General features: G+C 36.5%; 1 protein-coding gene across 1 annotated transcript in view; it reads left to right on the top strand.

The window, feature by feature from the left end:
* LOC135082203 (apyrase-like) overlaps positions 1-24,367 on the top strand; it is a 28,628-nt gene continuing 4,261 nt past the window's right edge. The window contains exons 1-9 of the mRNA XM_063976971.1: positions 1-263; positions 6,553-6,775; positions 11,757-11,954; positions 12,253-12,386; positions 17,558-17,708; positions 18,300-18,426; positions 19,328-19,485; positions 20,012-20,093; positions 20,208-20,366. Coding sequence (XP_063833041.1) covers positions 148-263; positions 6,553-6,775; positions 11,757-11,954; positions 12,253-12,386; positions 17,558-17,708; positions 18,300-18,426; positions 19,328-19,485; positions 20,012-20,093; positions 20,208-20,366 — 1,348 coding nt within the window. The 5' untranslated portion in view covers positions 1-147. The remainder of the gene's footprint in view (positions 264-6,552; positions 6,776-11,756; positions 11,955-12,252; positions 12,387-17,557; positions 17,709-18,299; positions 18,427-19,327; positions 19,486-20,011; positions 20,094-20,207; positions 20,367-24,367) is intronic.

A 24,367-nucleotide genomic window follows, 5' to 3' on the forward strand; every position in this document is an offset into this window, starting at 1 on the left:
CGTACTTGTACAGTCGTCTCAGACTTGTTGTTGCAAAACCTCGTCTATTGCAACTACATACGGTTGTAGAGTGTAACTTGACGTGCCACTGAACACTTTCCTTAAAACTTCAAGGCTGACAAAGTTGTCAGTTGCGCTGTTAACTCAATGATGACTGTACGCGTGTTAGGGCTTGCCTTGTGGCTGTCGTGTGTTAGCAGTGCGGTGATCAACAATGATTTGTACAGACTGGACATAGTGCATTTCAACGACTTTCACGACAGGTAAGTTTCTTTTCTTTTTTTTAATACTTTTTTCTTTTTTTAGGCTAGGGAAATCACGATTCCGCCAGTGTCACGTGCAAGACAAGTTTGTAAACAAAAAAGATTGGAGATAAATAAATTAAGAATAATTGATAGATAATATTAATTAGGTATAATTATACTATCAATGTTGTTGACATAAGTAAATAGTATTTTTTACTTATTCCATTTTAGTAGAAATGCAATCGACTAAACTTTGTTATTGTAGAGATCTTGTGTTTAATATTATAATACCTTTGGGCTGTAAAAGATGGAATTTAAACAATTTTTTTCTTTAATATTCGTTAATGTATATAGGGGAAAGTAGTACGAGTTGATCCCCTGGGGTAAGATGATCTTTCGCGATTGTGCTGAAACCACTAACGTCATTTAGTTTCTTTCACTGGTAAAACATAGCTCTGGACACATCCCCGCCTCAGTCAAATCGTAATGGTGGCGTGAGCGATACATCGAATTTGACGAGAAAAAATAAAAATTGTGTACTTCTGATCTAAAATAGGCATGACTTTGAGCTTATGTTACTTTTATTCAAACAATGTTAAATGTAATTACTGTTGTCGTTAGGCTTTCTATTATGTTTAATTTTAATATTTTGACCATAAAAACGTAGCCGCGTACTTGTAGATTATTTTAGCAAATATTTAACTAAAAGTGGGACTTGGGTCAAGATGATCCCTTCCTATATGTACGAGATGATCCCTGGGAATTAAAACAAAAAAGTCAATGGAGTAGGTAAAGGGAAGTGAAATAAAAGAAAGAGAACTTCATATAACTCACCTGAGTCTGAAGGAGATGATACTGAGTGGCTGTACTGAACAGAAAAGTTTTCAAGCGATACCAAGGGTGAAGGATGCATAAAATGTTATGCATGTGGAAAATGGGGCCATAAAGCATGTGCTGGGGTAGAGGATGATGAAGCAGGTGAATTTATCCCAACTAATATTATAAATGCGAAAGTAACTCTGTCTGTCTGTCTGTCTGTCTGTCTGTCTGTTACGCTTTCCCGCTTAAACCTCGCAACCGATTTTGATGAAATTTGGCATAGAGATAGTTTGAGTCCCGGGAAAGAACATAGGATAGTTTTTATCCCGGTTTTTGAAACAGGGACGCGCGCGATAAAGTTTTTCTGTGACAGACAAAATTCCACGCGGGCGAAGCCGCGGGCGGAAAGCTAGTTTGTGATATATTCAACACAGCTCCAGCCAAAAAGCGTTTCAATTATTTAAACGCTTTTTAGCAGGTACTAAGAAAGAATCAGTTATTTTCGTTATTTAATTCGTAAATGTTTTTCTTTTCTAACTTTTTAACGATTTGTTCGCATAATTAGGTACTCCGAAAGGAATATAACCAGAAAAAAATAGATCATAGAACAGAATCATAGGGATCATCTTACCCCTACCTGGGGGATCATCTTACCCACAGGGGTGTACAAGATGATCACTTTGTAAGGTTTTGCAAAAAATGAAATATTTTAATGAAACCTCAATTAATTTCTGGTTTTGAGTATAAGGAAAGTTGGATAGATAAATATACTAGTAGTAATCGTCTTTATTTTTGGTTTACCTTGAAAAATATGTATTTTACAGCGATTCCCGCTTAAGGGGATCATCTCGTACTACTTTCCCCTACTTGTTTCTTTTTTCAAAATGGACCTCTTAAAATTAAAAATAAATCGAAATAAGTAAGTGATGAATATACAGAGTGGACGTAAAAGAAAGTAGGTAGGTACGATAAAAATCGATTCAAGCAGAGATAGACCCAGTATTTGTACTACTATTACTTAACTTTGCAATCAATGATCAAGTCACGAACTCACGATACATAGCGGCTTGATGTCAATGTCATTTGCTAGAAAAAATGCAGGTTTCTAATGACTGGGACATTAGATAGATGCGTACGCGCCGCGCCGTATGCGCAGGTACAGTCAGGGTCAAAAATTCGTGACATTCAAAGTGGCCAAAAAATTGACAACACACTATATTCCAATATTGTAACAAAGACTTGTTGCGAACTTTTTGGCTACTTTGGGTGTCACGAACTATTTGACTCTGTTGCTCAATTTGCTAGGGGCATGCTCAATAAAATAAATGCCGTGACATCTTTTCGTAGTTGTATTATGTTAGATTTTATTAAAGTAAATTCGCGCTGTCGACTGTACATTATTAAAATAATTTAACGTGAAATTGTGATTCGTTGAAACTTGTAGTTTTTTTTATGATTTCATTGTTATTTTGAATAGCCTAATGTCGTGAAGTGAGGAAATTATAAATAGGTGAATATGAAATTGAGGATAATTATTATAGTGAAAAAGCGACATTGATTTACCTAATTGGTATTACATTTCGAAATGTATTTTAATTTGTAAGTTAATGACGTAATTTAATATAATCTTGTGCATTCTAATTAATTGGCTATTGGTTTTTAATAACTTCCGTAATTTAACTAATGAAATCACCTCGTCTTGGTATCGTTAAAATCACTGTTAAAATTAAGTGCCTTTTTAAGAGGATGGGAAAATATGACATAAAGTTACATGTTTTAACAGACGCGAAGCATACATTTGACGTCTATTTAATCGATTTCCCATCATCATCAGCATTTCAGTCATAGGACGTCCACTGCTGAACATAGGCCTCCCCCAATGCTTTCCATGCTGCCCGGTTGGTAGCGGCCTGCGTCCAGCGCCTTCCTGCTACTTTTATGATGTCGTCGGTCCTCCTTGTGGATGGACGTCCCACGCTGCGATTTCCCACGATACGATTTTATCGACTTTGGCGTCCGGTTCAAACTTACTAACATGTAGGGAAGACCGAGGTGAGTTTAACATTGTCGATTTTTTGGAACTTCTTAACTACTGGCAAGCTCGTAATAGTGGGCGATTTTTCGTTCAAGTCTCAAGCTACCAGATGCGCGCTGTTGCGAGCCCGTTGATAGTTAATAGGTTTCCAAAAATCAACAATGTCACAACTCTCCTCTGTTACAACTCACCTAGGTCTCCCCTAAAGTTCATACTTTAGTAGAAGATGAGCATGCATAATCTAAAACCTAAATTCAGAAATCCTTTGTTAAGCAAATCATGGAAATTACTTAGCTCCAGACTAGACATTATTATGTAGAGACAAACAAGAAATCTGTAACACATGGATAAAGCATAAAAAATTGCAATTATGTGTGAAAAACCATTATGAATTTCTATTATGAGATGTTATTTTTATAGTTAACACAGTCTAACAAAATACTTGTGTTGCATTATTATTGCTATTGCATATAACATTATGCTTTATCCATTGTTGAAGTGTTACAGATTTCTTGTTCCTACCTAACTACTTATGTTATCTACTTATGTGTATTACAATGATTGCAAACGATGTCACAGTATTTATCTTGAAGCAATTTCCATACAGAAATATTGAATAGAATAACTTAGATCGCGCGTGACTTTACCCGTGAAATTCAGTTTGTCACGAAAATATCGTTATTCTATTCTTATGACGTATCAAGCTATACATACATAATGTATAAAAGCGAAAGGTCACTGACTGACTCATCATCATCCTCATCATCATCATTTCAGCCATAGGACGTCCACTGCTGAACATAGGCCTCCCCCAATGACTTTCACATCGCACGGTTGGTAGCGGCCTGCATCCAGCGCCTTCCTGCTACCTTTATCAGGTCGTCGGTCAACCTTGTGGGTGGACCTCCCACGCTGCGTTTTTCGGTACGCGGTCTAAATTCCAGAACCTTGCTGCCCCATCGGCCGTCAGTTCTGGCATCTATGTGCCCTGCCCATTGCCACTTCAGCTTGCTATTCCGTCGGGCTATATGTCAGCGACTTTAGTTCGTTTACGGATCTCCTCATTTCTGATTCGATCTCGTAAAGAAACACCGAGTATAGCCCTCTCCATAGCACGTTGTGCAACTTTGAGCTTCTGTATAAGGCCTATAGTGAGAGGCCACGTTTCCGAGCCATACCTAATACATCACAGGAGACTGACTTACTCATCATGAAATTTCAGAAACTACATGTGCTAGGAGTCTCAAATGCACGGGGGTTCCTTTTAGAACGTAGGTGCTCACTAATACGGGATTTAGCAAAATCTACCCCTAAGGGGGTAAAACGGGATCCACGCATACGAAGTCGCGGGCGGCCGCTAGTACAGTCAGCGTCAAATAGTTCGTGACACCCAAAGTAGCCAAAAAGTTGACAACACAACCTTATTCCAATTGTAACAAAGACAGTTGCGAACTTTTTGGCTACTTTGGGTGTCACGAACTATTTGACGAAGCCGTAGGCTACGGCGGGGGCGTGCACATCAAATTAAATAAATGCCGTGGCATCTTTTTGTTTTAATAACGTAAATGGTCGTGGTGTCGACTGTACAATAGGTAATTTTATGTGAAATTGTGATTCGTAATGCTAAGTTTTTTTTATGATTTCTTTGTTATTTTTGATAGTTGATAGTTCCTATGCCATGAAGTGAGGAAATTATAAATAAATAGGTATGAAATTGATGATATTTTACGGGTATTTACACATACCTAACATTATTTCGAAACAAAAAAGTTAATTTAATACTATTTAGTTAATAGCTACATTATAATAAATTTATTAAAAAAAAACATCGAAGTAGTCACATTGAAATTATTTTTAGATCAGTTTTTACCTTTATTATAGTAAAAAAGCGACTTTGATTACGTACCTAATTGGTATTACATTCCATATGAAATGTATTTTAATTATGTAAGTTAATGACGTAATCTATACTTTATAGGTACTATCTATACGAATATTATAAATGCGAAAGTAACTCTGTCTGTCTGTCTGTCTTGCTTTCATGCCTAAAAACCACTGAAGCGATTTTGATGACATAGAGATAGTTTGAGTCCCGGGAAAGGACATAGGATAGTTTTTATCCCGGTTTTTGAAACAGGGACGCGCACAAAATTCCAAGCGGGCGAAGCCGCGGGCGTAAAGCTAGTTTAATATAAGTAATCTTGTGCGTTCTACTTAATTATCTAATGGTTATTAATAACTTACGTAATTAACTAATGAAATCACCACGAAAGTCTAAAATTAATGTGTGGGCGTTATATGGTATCTTAAAATCACCGTTAAAATTGAGAAATGTTATCTCAAGTCATCTTAATTAATAATTAATAGTCTCTCGTCATAAATGATTATTTGCAATGAAGAATGATCACGCGTCACGTGGGTAATTAATGATTAGAAGTGACAAAGATCATTTAATGGTTAATATTGATCTGTTTTGTTAAATGGCATAGTAAACTAAATTCCAGACGGTCGAAAGAAGCTGTGATATTATGCACGGCCTAGGTATTATAGTTTTCTGCTTGCCACTGAAATCAACTGGAAGAGAATGGCATTAAGGCATTAAGTTCACCTTTTGGATTATATTGAGTGTAATAAAGTTTTAAATAAATAAACAAGTTGGATAACTTTACTATTCAATGCATAAAATGAAGATACCTAGTACCTACTTATTTGTGTGTATGATTTACCATACTTATAAAAGAAGGCGCTGGATTCTGGAGGCTGCCGACCGGCTAATCTGGAAGTCATTGGGGGAGGCCTATGTTCAGCAGTGGATGTCCTGTGGCTGAAATGATGATGATGATTTACCTAATGATAAATCTTACAAGTTCCAGAATCACTTCGAAATCCTCCTATGTTATTCTGTTTCTGATTAATTTCGTTGCGTGTCCATTTGTAAAATAACTTTCCCTCGGGACAAAGTTGACCTTCACTGGTTGGGTTTTTATTGGCGGTCAAGCTGTAGATCCTGGCTACACAGGAGTTGCAGCGGTGGGAACGGGAGGTGGGAATAGTCCCGTTTAAGTTCCATTATCATTTATCTGGCTGACTGTCCATTTGTTGAAGAAGTGTACATAATTTGTACACAATTGTGGATTTGCTATTGTCTCACTCGTTTCCCTTGTCACAATGATGTTAACTCCACTAATGATCTATCAGATAATGCGTAAAGATTGATAAACGAATATTTTAAAGCATCTTTCTATATGGGAATTTAAGTTTTTATCACCGAGAAACAACACTTTTGTGACTTTTGTTTTGTGAGTAACTAGGTATACAGTCTCTTAATTTTTGTATGTTGAAACTAAAGAACCTAATTTCTTTCCACGACAACTTAATATACTAGAAATTAAGTAGGTACTTTCCATTAGTAATGCTGAAGATAATCAATTTAACTTAATTTTACCCTTACAGATTCGAAGAAACGACAGTGCAATTCCCAGTATGCAAGACCAACGACGACGCGTGCATAGGGGGTTTCGCTAGACTGTACTTCGAAATCAAGAAACTGCTCAGTGAGAAGCAGAATCCACTGCTCCTGAACGCAGGAGACGTGTTCCAAGGGACGTACTGGTACACGCTGCTGAAATGGGACGTGGAGCAGAAGTTCATGAATTTGATGCCGGTTGACGCAACTGTAAGTTGATGGGATAGATAGAAAAAGATAGAAAAACTTTATTGACACAGTACACATATTAAACAACAACAACACAACGACATAACAAGAATAAAAAAAAACAATTACAAAGCCACTGCGACAATAGGCTCTCAGCATTTAGCTGGTCTTCCGCGGGCGCCCTTGCTGTTGGCATCGCGCATCCCCCTGAGGAGACACCGACTCGAGTTCGCTATCGCATGTGAATGATGCACAAATAGTAGGTTCGTTCGTCCGTTCGTTTCAGCCAAATAACGTCCACTGCTGGACAAAGGCTGGTACTGGACGGATAAGAAAAAATATTTCACCATTAGAATCCCACATTATTTCTGATTAACATAGGCGGTACGAATTTCGCCGGGGCAGCTAGTTAAGTAATACATTTTTGCAATATGTCAGTACTAACGCCCGCGCACACTGGTTCAAGAAATGATAAAAATGGAATTAGCGATTTATTCACTTTTTTCGATGGTATCATGTCGACGGTCCCTACGTATAGTTCAGTATCTACCAGTTCCGTGATTTGCCGTTTTTGTTTGCAAAACCTTCAGAGCACCCAACAGTTTCGGCTCAGTTAAAAAAACATACAGTTTTTATTCAAATTGAACCTTAAAACGTCAAAAAACAAATCCCGCAACTACAAAATTAGAACGATTTCCGCAGTAAAATTGCATTAGTGGGAGTTAAGAAATTTTACGTTGGACCGCACGCCTTAATCCGCGCGCCCAGCCCCGCAACTGCCACTTTCATCCGCGCAGATCGAGTAAATTGATACGTAATTTATGAAGGAAATAGGTATTATTATGATTTCTGACTTAATTTATTTCAGTCAACATTAAACCAACGGTAAATTAATCAGTTAACTGTAGGCATAACGTAGTTGCGTTCTTTTACTCGGGAAAATTAAAGTTACTATTATAAGTAGGTGGCACTTACTTATTTTTACGTCGGAAAATTCAAGAATCTTCTAGCCGTAACTGCCACTATAAATGTTTTACTTTGGAAAAGTTTGTTTTATGTCTATAAGTTAGTGCCAGTAACGGTGTTTTACGCTGAGAAATTGTATTTTAGCAATATTTGGTGGACACAAAAGTGAAGATAAAACAATACAAAATATGATATACAACACGACTGAAGTATCTAGGGTCATTTATTAGACTCAACGCAACCAAGTTCTTCTCCTATGCTACTTTATAATACATGATATAAGTAAAAAATCGTAAAATTTATTTTATTTATTTATTAAGCATATTAAGGCATTCAGAAATAAAGATAAGCAGGTAAAACTTACAAACAAAAGTTTAAATTAACTGCATTTAGAATCTAATATTACATGATAATGCTTACATGATATTGCAAACATATACCCGTCAGAAGGATGAGGTATAATACCCACTAAAAATACCCTGGTGCCCCGTCACTCTCTATAAGTGCTAACTTTGAGATTCCGGACAAAGATCTACCTACACGGCGACAGTTGGGACGAGAGCAACTGGAAGTACACAGCTTTTCCGTACACACACTCACCGTCAGCAGACGGTGGTGGTGGTCTATCTATGCAATGCCTTCCGTGCGGCCTCACGCCCCCGTTACGATGGCCATTACCGAGGAAGGAAGATAGGAGGCAATCATACTGTCACCTTCCCTGGAGCGAATTAAAATGCACCCGCACTTGGTTCGTAGTCGCGCTATCGTACTGCAGCTTCTTGTGGCACCTTGTCTTCTCAGATAGATGTGCTTCATTACCACCCAACTTTTGTTACCGTCCACATAGCTTTGACTATGCTATCCCGCAAGAATATGGTATGCTCCTAGCCACCGCAATACAGGTAGGGCTCGAAGGATCCGTGCCCAGTCATGGTGCGATCGCTAGAGCAACCTTAAACTTCAGCACGAGTGCGAATAAGGTTCGGCGACCCAACTTAGCCACGGCCCACGGCGAGGTGGTTTATCAACTATTAGACTACAGCACAGTCTAGCGAGTCTCACGTCAAACGGCCTCTCTGTCCTCCTATGGCGGAGCTTTCACCTCGTTCTTCACGCTGCGTTAAAGACGACGATGTAGCCCTGTAGACTTTCTGGGCCTGTTAAGGTCTTAGAAGATGGGCAGCGTTACCCTTTCCTATGAGGGTGATGCCTTAGATGGGACAGAATCATGCTTTTGAGGGTACCAGTATAGATAGCGTATCTCCATAGCCTTCCGACATGAGAGTTTTCGGACCTCCAAATTAGGGAAGCAGCCATGAAAAAGCAAGCTGTCTTCCATTCGCACGGCGACGGATTGGAAAAAGTACGAGCTGCCACTGGTTATATACATAAGGTCACCGTATTTGCGCTCACTACTTGGCGCCACTGGTGATTAACAGGATAACTCTTAGATATTTTATCTGGGCCTTAGTTTTGACAGTGGTGTGGGCGTCAAGTGAAGGTGTCAGGGATGCCTTTAAATGTATGTGGTCCCTGGCCTAGGGCGACCATAATGCCGTCTGTGGCGCCCAGGCAAGCCGCCTCGCTGTGAAAGTTATTTATTTATTTATGAGGATATTCTTGTAATGATGAAACTATCTGCATGACAGATACCTTGAAATATCCATGCCTTGAAAAAGGTTCCATTTAGTACCCAGTTGTATTCAATGTTCCACAAGATCGAACTCAAAAAAGAGCCATGTGGATCTTCGTACTCGATGCCATGCTGTCAAACTTGGCCGGCACTATTGATAAAGAAAATTTACCGGTTCTACAAGTATTCTTCAGTCAAAAGACCCCTTAGATAAGGAAGAATCTTAAGGTATTGAGTGCCTCCAAAATGCAACTATCTGAGAAACGAGGCGAGACGCTGTTATGCCTCGTCGAGCAGGACTATGGGCCTAGAGTGAGAGTGTAAGATGTGGTGTCAAAGTAAGACTGATGTCAAGATGTCAGACAACTACGCCGTATCAACCGCTGATGGGATTTATTGAAAGACGTGTATTAGCTGCCGAATGCTTTATTGCACTGATTATAAAAATGTTAGAACTACCAAAGTCCCAAATGTAGGTCAGGCGTAGCTGGCCAAAGTGCATGAATAAAATGCAAGTTAACAATAAATTAATTAGTAATAAAAATGTGCGAGTTGACTCGTACAGAGAGTTACTGTCAATAGTAGCTGAACTTTGTTCCCGTGTACAACTACTTATGTGGCAGTTAATAATTTAAACAAATATATTACTCCGACGTAAAAGTTAGTAAGTACCACTTACGTAATTTGTAATTAGAAACTTTCCGTTGTATAAGTGAGTAAATGACAAATAATACACTTATTGTGATTATTTTTTGATAATTCTTCATGTTTTATAAAATATACCTTAATACCTCATATAAAACTATCATACCAAATTTCATCAATGTATGATAAATAGAACGCGAGCTACACATGTTTAAACCTTCAAACCGCTCTCCTGTAAAATTGACCGTTTTCAGATACGTTTTTATACGTAGGGACCGTCGATGTGTAGAATAGAAATAACCGCCTCTGTGGTCTAGTGGTAAGACCACCTGTTTCAGACGCAGAGGTCCCGGGTTCGATTCCCAGTGGGGGCAGATTTTTCTGTTCGGTTTGGTTGGTGGTAGGGCTTGTTCTAAGTCCGCCTGGCTAGCTACCACCATCTTATCTATTTATTTATCGCGTAAATTTAACCGAAAAGTGACCAATCGTGATATTTTAAATAATTTACTTATTTATTCGGATCCTTTTTTGTCAACAATTACACCAAAAATGAATGTGAGTCAAAATCTCCTCTTCCTAATGAAGTTAAAAATTTACTAGCTTCAAATAATGATGAAACTTTTGAATTTATAGATGTTGATGATGATGTTGAATAATAAATGATTAAGATTGGAATGATTGTTAGCTTCTTTTTATTTTAGAAAATCAATAAATTATCATAAAATTGCCATAAATCCATATATTTTGTTTACTTTTTCGTACCTTAGAAAATATCACTTATATCCTAAACGGGGACGCACTGGGACAAAGTTGTTACTGTATTAGCTTCTATTAGTATGACTCTTTAAAACCTATAAGTAGTCATATCTAACAAACTTTAACATTTTGAATAAGAGCCTCGTGAAGGAAACGTTTCATACAAATAAAACACAAAACATGAAATATAGCAAAAACTACGCATTTCTCAGAAAAATATAACTTAAACAAAACGTTTTTTATGACATTCTACACATGATACCATCGAAAAAAGTGAATAAATCGCTAATTCCATTTTTATCATTTCTTGAACCAGCGTGCCGCGTGCTGTGCGTAACATTATTAACGCGAATTTTGATGTGCAGAACTAAGTAATTGGTTAGTATAATTGTCAATCAAAAGTGCATCCAAAGGCGTTAAATGATGGTCCGACAATTTTTGTTATTTATGCGATAAGTTCAACAGCCTTGACAGGTTCTTTAGCAGGTAAAGTTAACTGTTCTATGACATTCCAATTTACCTCTTACCCGTTGATTAGAGGAAAAACGGTACAGAAATACAACGTGAACAAAAAATTCAAATGATTTGTTACCTACTTAATACTTCATGTTACAAGAATAGTCACAGTTTGTTCATGTAAGATGCAGGCGACTGTAATAGTATGACACATTTGCATCATAAAATAATGCAATAGTATGTAGGTATTTAAGTATGGTGACATAACTGTTTATCTTCACTTTTTTCTCTCTAAATGGTTACAAAAGCAGTTACATAAAAGAGCATTGTAGTTATGTAATTATATTATCACAATTACTACCGATATCACACAGCACCAGGAGTTAATTGTTTTAGGAGCAAAAGTTTTAGTTTTGTTTTGCTGGAAAAAATAAAATACTCAAAAACATTTACTCTCTTCAAGATGACCAAAATAATACTTTTAAGATTAGAAACAAACTAATTAACTAGTATCTAATTGCTTACTTATTTTATGAATACTCTCAGGCCTTAGGTAACCACGAGTTCGACGATGGACCAGCGGGCCTAGCACCGTACCTTGCGGCACTCCGCAGTCCAGTAGTAGCCGCTAACCTGGACTCAACCAACGAAACTGCTTTGAATGGACTGTATAAACCGCACATCGTGGTCGAGAAAAATGGAAGGAAAATTGGAATCATTGGACTTATTACTACGGATACTGCTGTAAGTAATCAATCAATAGCTTGTTATGAATCCCCTGAGATTTTTAAATCATTGTCATAAAGTATTTAAGTATTTACATAATTATCTGCAAATTACGAAGCTTTTTCATTACTTTTGAAGATTTATTTATTTCTTTAATTTTCCCTTGCCTATCGTCCTGTGTCTTCGAGACCATTTCCTATTTGCTTTGATTCAAGCAAGTAATAAAACAATAATGTCGTCAACATAGAAAAAGTTTATTCAGCCAACTTAAGAGAAACTTATGTGTAATATTGTAATTTGGTATTTATAATTTTAGAAAACATCAAATCCAGGCAAAAACTTAAAATTCTTGGACCCAATAGAAACTGTTAAGAAGGAAGCCCAGCTGTTGACTGATGAAGGAGTCGACATCATCATAGTGCTGTCTCATTGTGGCTTGCTTCTAGACTTGTAAGTACATATCATTATAGGTCTAGCATTTAACTAAATCTGTGCCTGAGGTAGGTATAGAAGCGACACGGGATGGGAGAGTGTTTTTGTGACAGTCAAACGTCAGCGAGACTTCAGATTGTATGCTCTGTCACGTCATGATTTTATGTCAATGTCACCCCTCCCATGCCACTCCCATACCTCAGGCACTCTGTTAAGCTCTAAAACTATTCTAGAATTCAATTTGATAGCTGTGACTTTGGCTAGCAGTAACCTGCGAAGGTTACCTGTCTGTCACACAGTCAAGTCAACAAGTCTTTAGTATCCTACTTAAAATTGGTCGCTAACGTTACTTATTATGGCCTCCAGACCAGTAGTAATGACGTCAATATTACTGTCATTCCTTCCTTCCGTAATGACATTGTAAATCTCCCCACATTGAAATAGCCTTGTCGCACTATATCCGACATTCCTTAATTTGTCCTATGTTACATTCGTGTTACATACATCCAGTGTTACACTGTCCTGTGTTTATCTCATAAATTACTATGAGATGAGATACACCTATAAACAATGCCAGCGACGTATTTCCAATCTAAAGACTTCAACAACAAACGAATAACGTTTCAACCTACTTAACTTCCAGAATTAAACCTACATTTGTCAGTATTTTCGTAACTAAACGTTATTCATATCTCATCCAATAGGTTTATCGTCGATTTAAATGCAAAGATGGAAGGAGGCGTCCATATTTTCCAATAAACTTGTCGCGCCGTAAACTAAAATGCAGCCGTCAGGATCGTCCAATAACCGTGTGAAATATGAATCGGAGTGAATCTAAGGCGATTTGGTAGGAATTGTGGGGATTTGTAAAGTTTTTGTCGGTTTTAGAACGTGCTTGGAGGTTTAAGTGATTGTGTTACGAGGAGATTTTACATCGTAATAATAAAGAATATTGAAAAAATTCGTAATTGCATCGACGCGTGTTTTGTGATTATTTCCTTATCATTATGGACTTTACACACCTAGCCCACCGACAGCCTGGCGGCTTGATGTCTTTTTAATACAAGGATCATGTCGACGAGATATGCCTTCTAAATATATGACTTTTGAAGACTCATGTTAAATGTCGACGATTTTTGTCGGCGTTTAACACTTCAGACTGGCATAGATTTACGAGTAGGTATATGTATAGCCGCATATTCAAATTAAACTTAGGTCTCAATGTATGTCGACGCTACGCAGTGCAGAGCCCAGCTAATGTGAAACCTGATAGACTAAGAGCTAGTGAACGCCAGACCTACGTTATTTTATAAAGGCTGAAAGTTTGTCAGCGCATGCTCCCAACATAGCTAAGAACCATGGCCAAACATGAAGTTTGGGTCATGGTGGCTTTGGCAGACAGACGGTACTAAAGGTGAGTAAAATACCAACTTAATTACGTCAAAGTATAAAGGCTGATTTTTTGATATTTCCTTCAAAATGTTATTAGAAATGACGTCATTAATTGACAGACACCTACCATGGTGGCAGCCCTTAGCCAGACACCTTAAAGTTCATGAAAATGTAGTCCTACTTACGTCATACTATAAAAGCTGATATTTACATAAAATATTTGAACTATCATTTGATGAAGTTTCCTCATCAGCCAGACACTTCTGATGGTTCCTTCGCCTTGCCCCAGACAGCTTTTAGGGTGGCTGAAAGTGCGAACGCGAGGCACTATAAATATTGTTTTTTGTACTTTTTCTTAAGTTACTCAAGTATTTGAGTCTGTAAATCATCATCTCATGTTGATGAGCTGATGATGGAAGGTAAGTACAACTCCTTAAGGCTTAGGTAATCCCTAATTTTAAAGTGATTACCTCTGAAAGTTGCCTAGAGTAAAGTTCTTAGCAACATTATCATTACCTATGTTAATGCTAATGTTGCTAAGAACTTTACTCTAGGCGTTTAGCAACTATTTTGAAGATAAAATTTGCGGCACCACATTTTCCGTGTTTAGAAATTCTAGTGAGGATTTGGGGGTCCTAATTCAATACAGAATTGTTATAGTATTACTTGATACTATAAATTTGATTATACTATGCATAGTAATAGATATATCGTGATGATTTCGCTGGAAGGATACTCTGCAGCGCAACCACTTTCAATAACAAAATACGGCGAAACCTGTGACATAGTTTTTTTTTAAATAGGACTAGAATTTTATAGACATTTCAAAAATTTATTTTAGAAACATACACTAGTTAAATCAAAAGTAGTTCCGCCGGGGAGCATGATGTGAATTATCCTACAACTCCTAAGCGTTAAGGAGTTGTACCTTCCACCAACATGGGATGATGACTAGCTGATGCAAACACCCAAATAACTTTAGAAACTATACTTATATATACTGGTTATAGAATTGTCCTCCAACTCCTAAGCCTTAAGGAGTTGTACTTACCTTCCATCATCAGCTCATCAACATGAGATGATTATTTACAGACTCAAATACTTGAGTAACTTAAGAAAAAGTACAAAAAACAATATTTATAGTGCCTCGCGTTCGCACTTTCAGCCACCCTAAAAGCTGTCTGGCAAGGCGAAGGAACCATCAGAAGTGTCTGGCTGATGAGGAAACTTCATCAAATGATAGTTCAAATATTTTATGTAAATATCAGCTTTTATAGTATGACGTAAGTAGGACTACATTTTCATGAACTTTAAGGTGTCTGGCTAAGGGCTGCCACCATGGTAGGTGTCTGTCAATTAATGACGTCATTTCTAATAACATTTTGAAGGAAATATCAAAAAATCAGCCTTTATACTTTGACGTAATTAAGTTGGTATTTTACACACCTTTAGTACCGTCTGTCTGCCAAAGCCACCATGACCCAAACTTCATGTTTGGCCATGGTTCTTAGCTATGTTGGGAGCATGCGCTGACAAACTTTCAGCCTTTATAAAATAACGTAGGTCTGGCGTTCACTAGCTCTTAGTCTATGAGTTATTCGTAGAAACATTAGGTGGTATTTTCATACAGCAATTGGAAACAGAAATTATAGACTCTATTTAATTGTCATTTCAGTGCTGTTTTTAGATGTCTTAAGCCTTGTTTTTTTTTTTTTTTTTTTTTTTTTTATTATTCATTATTGAGCAATTACATATTATATATTATATGTTACGGCTAAAGATAGTTGTGAACATAAATTTAAGATTAGCCGGCTAAACTTAAGTTTATTTTCAAGAAGCAGCTAAAGTTCGATAACATGTTAGTTTGCGTCGTGATATTCCATCTTTAGCCGGCTAATGTGCACATTAGCCAAAACGAAACGGCTAAAAATGTTTTCGACTAGGGGCCGCCGCCCGCGACTTCGTACGCGTGGATCCCGTTTTACCCCCTTCATCTATCTTATGCGGTTTAGATTTTTTCATACAAGTGTTTTTTCCCGCTAACTCCCGTTCCCGTGGGAATTTTGCAATATCCTGTTGTAACTAAGCTTTAAGTTTACTAAGGTACCTGCATGCCAAATTTCAAGCTAACTTAAGCGGTTTAGATTTTTCATACAAAAGAATTTTCCCACTAATTCCCGTTCCCATGGGAGTTTCGGGAATTCCTTTCTTAGTGCACCTCTACGGTACCTAAGCTACGTCCCTTCCAAATTTCAAGTGCCTACGTGTAATGAAAGTGATTATTTTTTAATAAAGTTTTCGTGTCAAAATAGTAAACATTATTACATTGTTTCCTTTTCAATTTCCTTCTACATTTTTAGCCAAGGGCCTACGGTTACACTTAAGTTTAGCCGGCTAAAGATAGAAGAAACTAACATTAACACCGCGTCGTGCCGCGTCGAAGATAAACTTAAGTTTAGCCGGCTAATCTTAAGTTTATGTTCGCACCTATCTTTAGCCGTAACATATCGTCAGTTGCAGGTTCACTTGGGGTAACTGACAAAATACAGTTTTTCAGTAGAGCCGTTTAAAGTTTTTTTTCGTCTTAAATCGGACATAACTTTTTCCCTATTTAACCTTTTTCAGATCTGTTTTTACAGAAATGCTTAGAATTCTACGCGGTTTTAGATTAAATAAAAAGAATTATCTAATATGTCTTAGTTAAGGAAATAAATTGCAGTTACACCAATGTATTTTTGTACTTTTGACAGTTACACTAATTTTACACCATACTTTTGGAAAAAACATAGGTCAAATTGGTGTAAGTACTGCCCAAATTTAAATAATTTGATGTATTTGCCGGGTTTTGTTTACTTAGTTGCTGTATAATTTATGTAAAAGTATTAAAAAATAAGAGAATTCATGAAAAAAATAACATTTTGTCGTTTTCTTTAAAAAAATTTAAATTTTATTAGAAGTAACTTTTATTTTATTCATTAAAAAATGTTAAAAAAGCCATGAAAATCAAGAAAATATGTGTATTTAATTTTTTTAAGACAGAAATATTGAAATAACTAAAGTATTACTGTGAAACTAAGTAATTTCAATATTTTTTTAAGCTTTGACTTACCAATACCGTATTTATCTCTACGGGGCAACTTAAACTGAAAACAAAATGGATTTAATTTCCCACCTCTTTTAGGCAATGTTGAATTAAGGTCATGAGTACTACAACAGTAAAAGTAACAGAGTAACAACAGGTTAATGTTAGCAACGCGCAGTGACGCCTAGTTGGCTGGATAGTTGCTCAATTTCAATTATTTTTTTTGTTGAGCTAACTTTAACTTCTATAACTGATACTGCTGGTATAATAATAATGTAATATGCCTTAAAACTTTCTAAATTCCTATTTTATTTCATGTTATAAACCTTAGCAAATCAGTGTAATTGCAAAGTTTTGTAGCAAAATTTTTACATTATTACAGATACACCAATTCAACCTGGTAAAATTATTACAATGTTAGTTACACCAAAATTGTGAAGGAAATCTGAAAAGTTCACACCTGAAAATGTCCGTGTAATTGTAATTTTTTTAAAGCTAGAATTTTTTTACGTATACCATTCGAAAGAGCAGAAAAAACTAAGAAAAACTGTATATTTAACTCAAAAACCGTATTTTGTCAGTTACCCCAAGTGAACCTGCAACTGACGATATATATATAGTCCACTCGAAAGAAAAAGAGACGACATTTCGTCTACATTTCAGCATCTTATGATTTATTTATTTAAATATCTTTATAAAACTTGTGTGTTCACAGAAAAATGGCGAAGGAGGTGGGAGAGAACATTGACATAATAGTTGGTGGTCACAGCCATAGCTTGTTGTGGAATGGTACCTCTCCCAGTAAGGAGGTGGTGTCTGGGACATACCCTGAATTGGTTGAGGCTGACAACCTGCCAGGACATAAAGTGAGTATCGTTCGTTTCAGCCAAATTACGTCCACTGTTGGACAAAGGCCTCCCTCAAGGATTACGATAACGATCCTATGCTACCCGTATCCAGGTACATCCAGCGATTTCATCAGATCGTCGGTACATCTAGTGGGGAGGCCCACGCTACGTCTTCCAATCCGTTCGTTTTTTTTAAGTTGCTCTTTTGGACAATGCAACAAAGTTGTTGGTAATTTACGAGTATTTAAAGGTTTTTTGTCCAGTCTATGCAACCTTTTAGTTGTTGCGTTCTTAAGAATCAATTTTTATTTAAAGTTTCAGTAAAACACTCTAAAATGCATTATTAAAGAAGCTGTCAAACGGTTGCTCTATACATAGTAATTTTCCAAAGTATTTTCTATCAGCTCTTAAGTTTTCAACTCGACACTTTACTTAAGAAGTACTTAAGACTTACTTTAGAGACACCAAACTTTACCTATTTGTGTTCTTTTAGTGTGAATCTATTATCGTTCGTAGAAAGTTAGTTTCGATTTTTTTCATATTCTTCTCATTTACGATGGAGGCACCGCTCTTTTCGCAGTGTTGTATTAAAATATATTTTTCTTTCAGGTCGTGGTGGTGACAGCTTCCGCATTTAGCAAATACTTAGGGAATTTAACAACGTACTTTGATCGAAAAGGAAACCTGCAGTCTTTTGAAGCTTCCCCAGTGTTTTTGAACAGGTCTATTCCAGAAGGTATTATTTATTTCCTACTAATTGATATCAAATTTCTGACTTCACTATTATACTATTAACATGAATTACCTTATGTTATCATAGGCTAGTGTAGTCGGCTTGATAATATATATGTTACGGTCAAAGTGATAAATGTGAAAATTATGTACAATAGCCGGTTATTATGAATAATTACCGCATGATTTGGTAAATGTGATTAATATGAGGTCATTTATGTGTGTATAAAACTAAATAGGCGGCTTAGGGGTGGCCCAAGGGCCACGGCCCAAGGGCCACCCCCGCCGCACCTTAACCTATTTTTCACTTTAAATCAAAACATTATGTTATAGGCATCATGGAAAAGTAATATTATGCAAGAAACATTCCAAACTCATTATGCCAAATTATATTAATATATGATATCAAAACGTTCAAAAGTTTGGCTTTGCATGAGCACGTACACAAGATTTTGTTCTCTTTTATGAAATTTGTGAGTACTAAGGTTGAATTATCAAATAATCACTGTTAAATGTGATTAATTTATCACTTTTACCGCGACTGTCGGTAATTATTCATAATAACCGGTTATTATTAATAATTTTCAATTTATCACATTAACCGTAACATATACAAGTTACTCTATGGCTTGATATACCAATTCCTAACTATAGATCGTTTCATCCAAGAAGATGCGCCCTACTTGGTCGAGGGAAGAGCGGGGTGCGGGGAGTTTGATCTGAGCAATCCGAGCGTCATTATTGTAGTGTGCGTTTAACGTGCACACGCGCACTCATGGATAATTTAGCGTGTACCGATAACACTCAAATATTAGCGGAAGAATGGTGGGGCGCGTTTTCGTGAATGAAACGATCTATGACACCCTGTATACGTGCTGCCCATAAGTAATTTCATGTTCTTTCAGATCAAGAAATCAAAGGTCTTCTGAAGCCATACAAAGAGAGCCTAGATCGCATAGTCAATGAAGTATTAGGCACCGCAACAGATCTGCTGTGGGATACGCCCTGTGGCAGCCGCGAATGTGCCCTTGGAGATTTGGTGGCTGACGGCATGAGGGCTAAGGTAAGTCACACAACACACATGGTACTTTTCTTCTTTCTAATCGTTTCGCTCTTGGCAGAGCGGTCGTGGTTAAGGCGTTGTTCACATCGGTTGTAAAGCCCGGTTTCCGAGCACGTAGAATTTCGTCCAATGACCCCAAGCTAACCATCCTTATAGCTCGCGGCCGCTCGTCGCACAGTCGCAACAGCAATTATAATTACACGCGAGCGATAAGAATGGTTAGCTTGGGGTCATTGGACGAAATTCTACGTGCTCGGCGACCGGATTATAGAGGCGCATACAACTCTCCGCACGATCTCCCGCCTTCTCTGTTGGGAGGTTGTCTGGTGCAGTCACATACGCCGTCTCCCACTACCGATTTGACTTGGTCGGTCCAGCGCATAGGTGGTCACCTACGCCATGCGATCGGGTTCCTACTTTAAGGATCGGCGCTTTATAGAAGCTGCCCCACACACTTAAAAACGCCAAACGCTCTAATTGATACTGCGTCCGAACGCGGCATTCAACTAATTATTTCTAATTTCAGGCAATGGAGAGTGTAAACTCAACACTACCTCACGTGGCTTTTATTCAACGCAATATGCTGCGCGGATCCATTTCCAAAGGAGGTAAATGATGCCCTAATTATATTCGATAGAAAGTATTTAATTTATTTGTCTCAAAACAGGTTACATTTATTTACGTTATCAGTATACAACTGTAAAAATAATTTTATTTTCCAGATATAACAAGAGGTGGCATAATGAATATGTTGCCGTTTACAAACAAATTCTGGACGATGGAGTTGCAAGGGAAATACATTGTGGAGTTTCTTCAAAAGTGTTTGACAAGCAGTTGGGGGACTGACCCTTGGTCGGGTCCATGGATGCCTCAAATATCAGGTAAATTTTAGTCCTACCCGGTCGAGTTAATTGCGCACCTGGCAGCCGTGACGTCATCGACGTTCTGGTACGGACAAGGCGAATGTACGGGTGAGTGTGAGGGAGAGTCTCATTCCAGTGAGATGCGCAGTAAGCTTGATCGGGTTGTGTTGAGCTTTATTTTTTATTTTATTTTATTTTGTTTAGCTTTCAAATTCAAATTCAAATTTTTTATTGCATATTAAGTGTTTACAATTGGGTCTTAATCTAAACAATGAGCTTATAACTTAATAACCCGTTAATGGGTATTGCAATATTAGTGGTGAGAGAGGACTAGTCTAAACTTAGGTCTAGCAACTTACATTATGAGATGCCTTATCTTAAAAGAGTTTGTTTACTATTAAAGAATTCATCTAATGTATAAAAGCAGTTGGTAATTAAATATTTTTTTAATTGGTTCTTGAAAATTTTGAATTTAGTTTGGTTTTTTATCTCTATAGGTATTTTATTATAAATTTTTACTGACATAAATAGTGGGCAGTTAAGTTTTTTAATTCTAGATTGTGGCAGAAAGAGTTTATCTTTATGTCGGGTGTTTAAATTATGAGTGTCTTTCCTCTTTAAGAAGAAGTGCATATTTTTAAAGACGAATGTGCATATTTCCAGAATATATATCGATGTGAGCGTGAGGATATTAAATTTTTTAAAAAATGGTCTGCAACTTTGGGTATTTTTAATTTGGGCCATAATTCGTATACATTTCTTTTGTTGTAAGAACAGATCATTAACATTGACGCTATTCCCCCATAGGATTATGCCATATTTGAGCCATGAGAAAGCATACGCGTAATAAGCTGAAAGGGCTGTCTTCATATTGGTACTTTGGTTAATTTGGAAAAGGGCATAAGTAAAACGAGATAGCTTGGTTTGAATTTTCTCTATGTGAGATTTCCAATTTAAGTGACTGTCAATATTTATTCCTAGTAGGTTTAACGTGTCTACGGTTTCTATTTTTTCATTGTGGTATTTGATAGATATGTTTAATGGTGATTTATTATAAGATCGATATTCCATTATTTTAGTTTTTTTTAAGTTTATTCTGAGATTGTGGTTTTCAAGCCATGCAATTACGTTTTTTAATGTATCGTTAATTAGGGTTTCATGGATGGTTTTATCATCAGATTTAATAAGTATTGATATATCGTCTGCGAACAGTACCGGTAGTGTTAATTCTTTGTTTAAGCATTTCGGGAGGTCGTTAATGTACAGAAGAAAAAGTACGCAGCCCAACACGCTTCCTTGAGGGATAGATCCATTTAGGTGTTTCACCGCTGACTGTACTTTTTCTAGCTCATTGGTTTCTCTATTGTAATAATCGATCTGAACAATTTGTTTTCGGTTGTGTAAATATGATTTAAACCAGCTGTATGCTGGGCCGCGTATGCCCGAGCCATTTAGTTTCTGGAGTAGACGGTCATACGGTACTCGATCATATGCCTTGCTCATATCGAGCAGAAGACCTATAGAATGTTTTTTGTCATTAATGAGTTGAAGGGCTGTTTGAGTGTATTTGAATACTGCAAGGGTAGTAGATCTGGATTTTCTAAAGCCGTTTTGACTGTCATCTAGAATGTTGTATTTTTCTAAAAAGGAGTAAAGTCTTACACACATAGCTTTTTCAAAGATTTTCGAGAAGGTGGGTAATAGTGCTATTGGCCTGTAATTGGAGGGGTCGTTTGGGTCGTCTTTCTTATGTAATGGCTTTATCAATGCTATTTTGAGCAGATCCGGAAAACGCCCATCTTGAAAGCTTTGGTTTACTAATAATGTAAGAGGGGTACATAGTTCGATAGCACATTTTTTAAGGAGGATAGGAGGCACATCGTCTAATCCAGAGCTGTATTTATTTTTTAGTTGTTTTATTATGGCAAGAATTTCGTTTTTATTTACAGGGCTCAGGTACATTGAACAAGTTGGAGAGTTAATTACGGTCTGATTATTATTAATAATGTTTCTATTGCTGTTATCCCGGGGTGTTTCGCTTGTCGAAGCAAAGTAATCATTGAAGGTCTGTGATATTTCGGTTGGGCACTTTATTTTCTTATTTTCAATTGTAAGTTCGATGTTTTTATGGTGTTTTACTTTTGTTTTACCGGTTTTAGTGTTAATAATATTCCACATAGTTTTTATTTTATTATCCGAGGTATCCATTTGTTTTATGTATTGCAATCTTTTTGATATTTTTATACTACGTTTCAAGATTTTGCTGAACAATTTGTAATGCTCTTTAATAACATCGCTTTTTGTTTCATTTATAATCGTTTTAAGGATACGCTTATGCTTGCAGGATTTTTTTAAACCAGTTGTTAGCCAGGTTTTAGTAGTATTCATTTTTATTTTTATTTTAGTTATTGGGATGAATTTATTTAAATTATCTGTTATTACCTTAAGAAATGAGTTGTAATTTTGGTTTATGTTTTGATTTTTATTTATTATATTTTCCCAGTTTATATCTTTTAATGAATTTTGAAATAAGTCTATTTGTTTTTTTGTAAATAATCTCTTTCGTATGTGGTATAGGACTTTTTGAGCGTGCAAGTTTAGTGAGTTTAGTTGTATACAAGTAGCTTTATGATCAGATAGTCCGTAGTCATTTACATTGACCGTTTTAATCAACTGTGCGTAGTTAGTGAAAATCAGATCGATGCAAGTCGCAGATTTGTTAGTCACTCTTGTAGGTTCTTTTACTATTTGGAGTAGGTTAAAAGATCTCATGTAATTAAGAAATTCTCGTGATTGTTTAGAGTTTTCTTTAACATTTATATTAAAATCTCCTCCCAAGATTATATTTTTATTTTTGTCTTTAGATCTTAGTTTAATTAGTAGTTGGTTCATTTGTTTATAAAATATATCTATATGGCGATCGGCTCTATATAATCCTATTAAAACAATGTTGAGTTTTGGTATTTCTATGGAACAAAATTCTATTACATATTCTATAGATAAATTTACTATATCTTTGCGTTCTATGAAGTCTATTGTATCTTTAACTAGAGCACAAACTCCTCCACCTACATAGTTTTTTCTACAAAAGATTGACGCCATTTTATAGTTTGGTATATCAATGTAGTCACAGAAGTTTTTATTTTTCCAAATTTCTGATAGCAAAAGAATATCGATATTCGATTCAGATACTAATAAATGTTCTAGGAGGTCTAACTTATTTCCTATGCTTTGTATATTTTGAAATACAATAGATGCATTATTGGCGAAATGTCTGCTGTCTGCTATCCGAAGCTTTACTTCCAGTTGTATTTTCCAGATGTTCATGGACTGTCGAGTCGTGTAGTTGTAGGGAATCTTCATGTTTCAGTGGATCTGCGATGCTTCCATTTTTCACACTTTGTTGCTGAGCTACGATGGATTCTTTTCCGTTTATATACAATTTGTTGTTTTTGATTACTGCGTGTTTGCCTTCTTTTCTAGCCGCCTGTAATTGTCTTCTAAGAGCATTACGTTCTTGTAACTGGTTACCTTCCAAGTACATATCTACCGCTAATCCAGTGTTTTTCAAATTCCTTTTATTTTCTATAATGTATTTTACCATTCGTTTGCTCAGTAGTTCTATAGCTACAGGTCGGTTAGTTCCAGATTTTCCGATACGTTTAACTTCTTCTATGTATGGATGTATATTGACTTCCATGGTGTCAGATAGAACTTGGGATACTTGGTTGTAGAGATCGTATTTAGTTTCACGTTGTCCTTCTTTTAATCCGAAAAGTATTATCCTTTTTGAGTTGTTGAAGTCGTACAACTGTTGTTGAATATTTTCTATTTTTTTGTTAATTATCTGAATATTTTTCTCAGTTTCTTTTTGCTCCGCAGATAGTGTGTTTATATGTGTGTCTACGTCCAGGTTGTATGTTTTTATTGCATTATTAACTTCTGTTTGAATGGTATTTTTGATATCCAAAAGTATAGAAGATCTAATGCTGTCTAGTTTAGCATCTAACAATTGGCCT

This window comes from Ostrinia nubilalis, chromosome 21 (genome assembly GCF_963855985.1).
Source record: "Ostrinia nubilalis chromosome 21, ilOstNubi1.1, whole genome shotgun sequence".
NCBI classification, from domain to species: domain Eukaryota; kingdom Metazoa; phylum Arthropoda; class Insecta; order Lepidoptera; family Crambidae; genus Ostrinia; species Ostrinia nubilalis.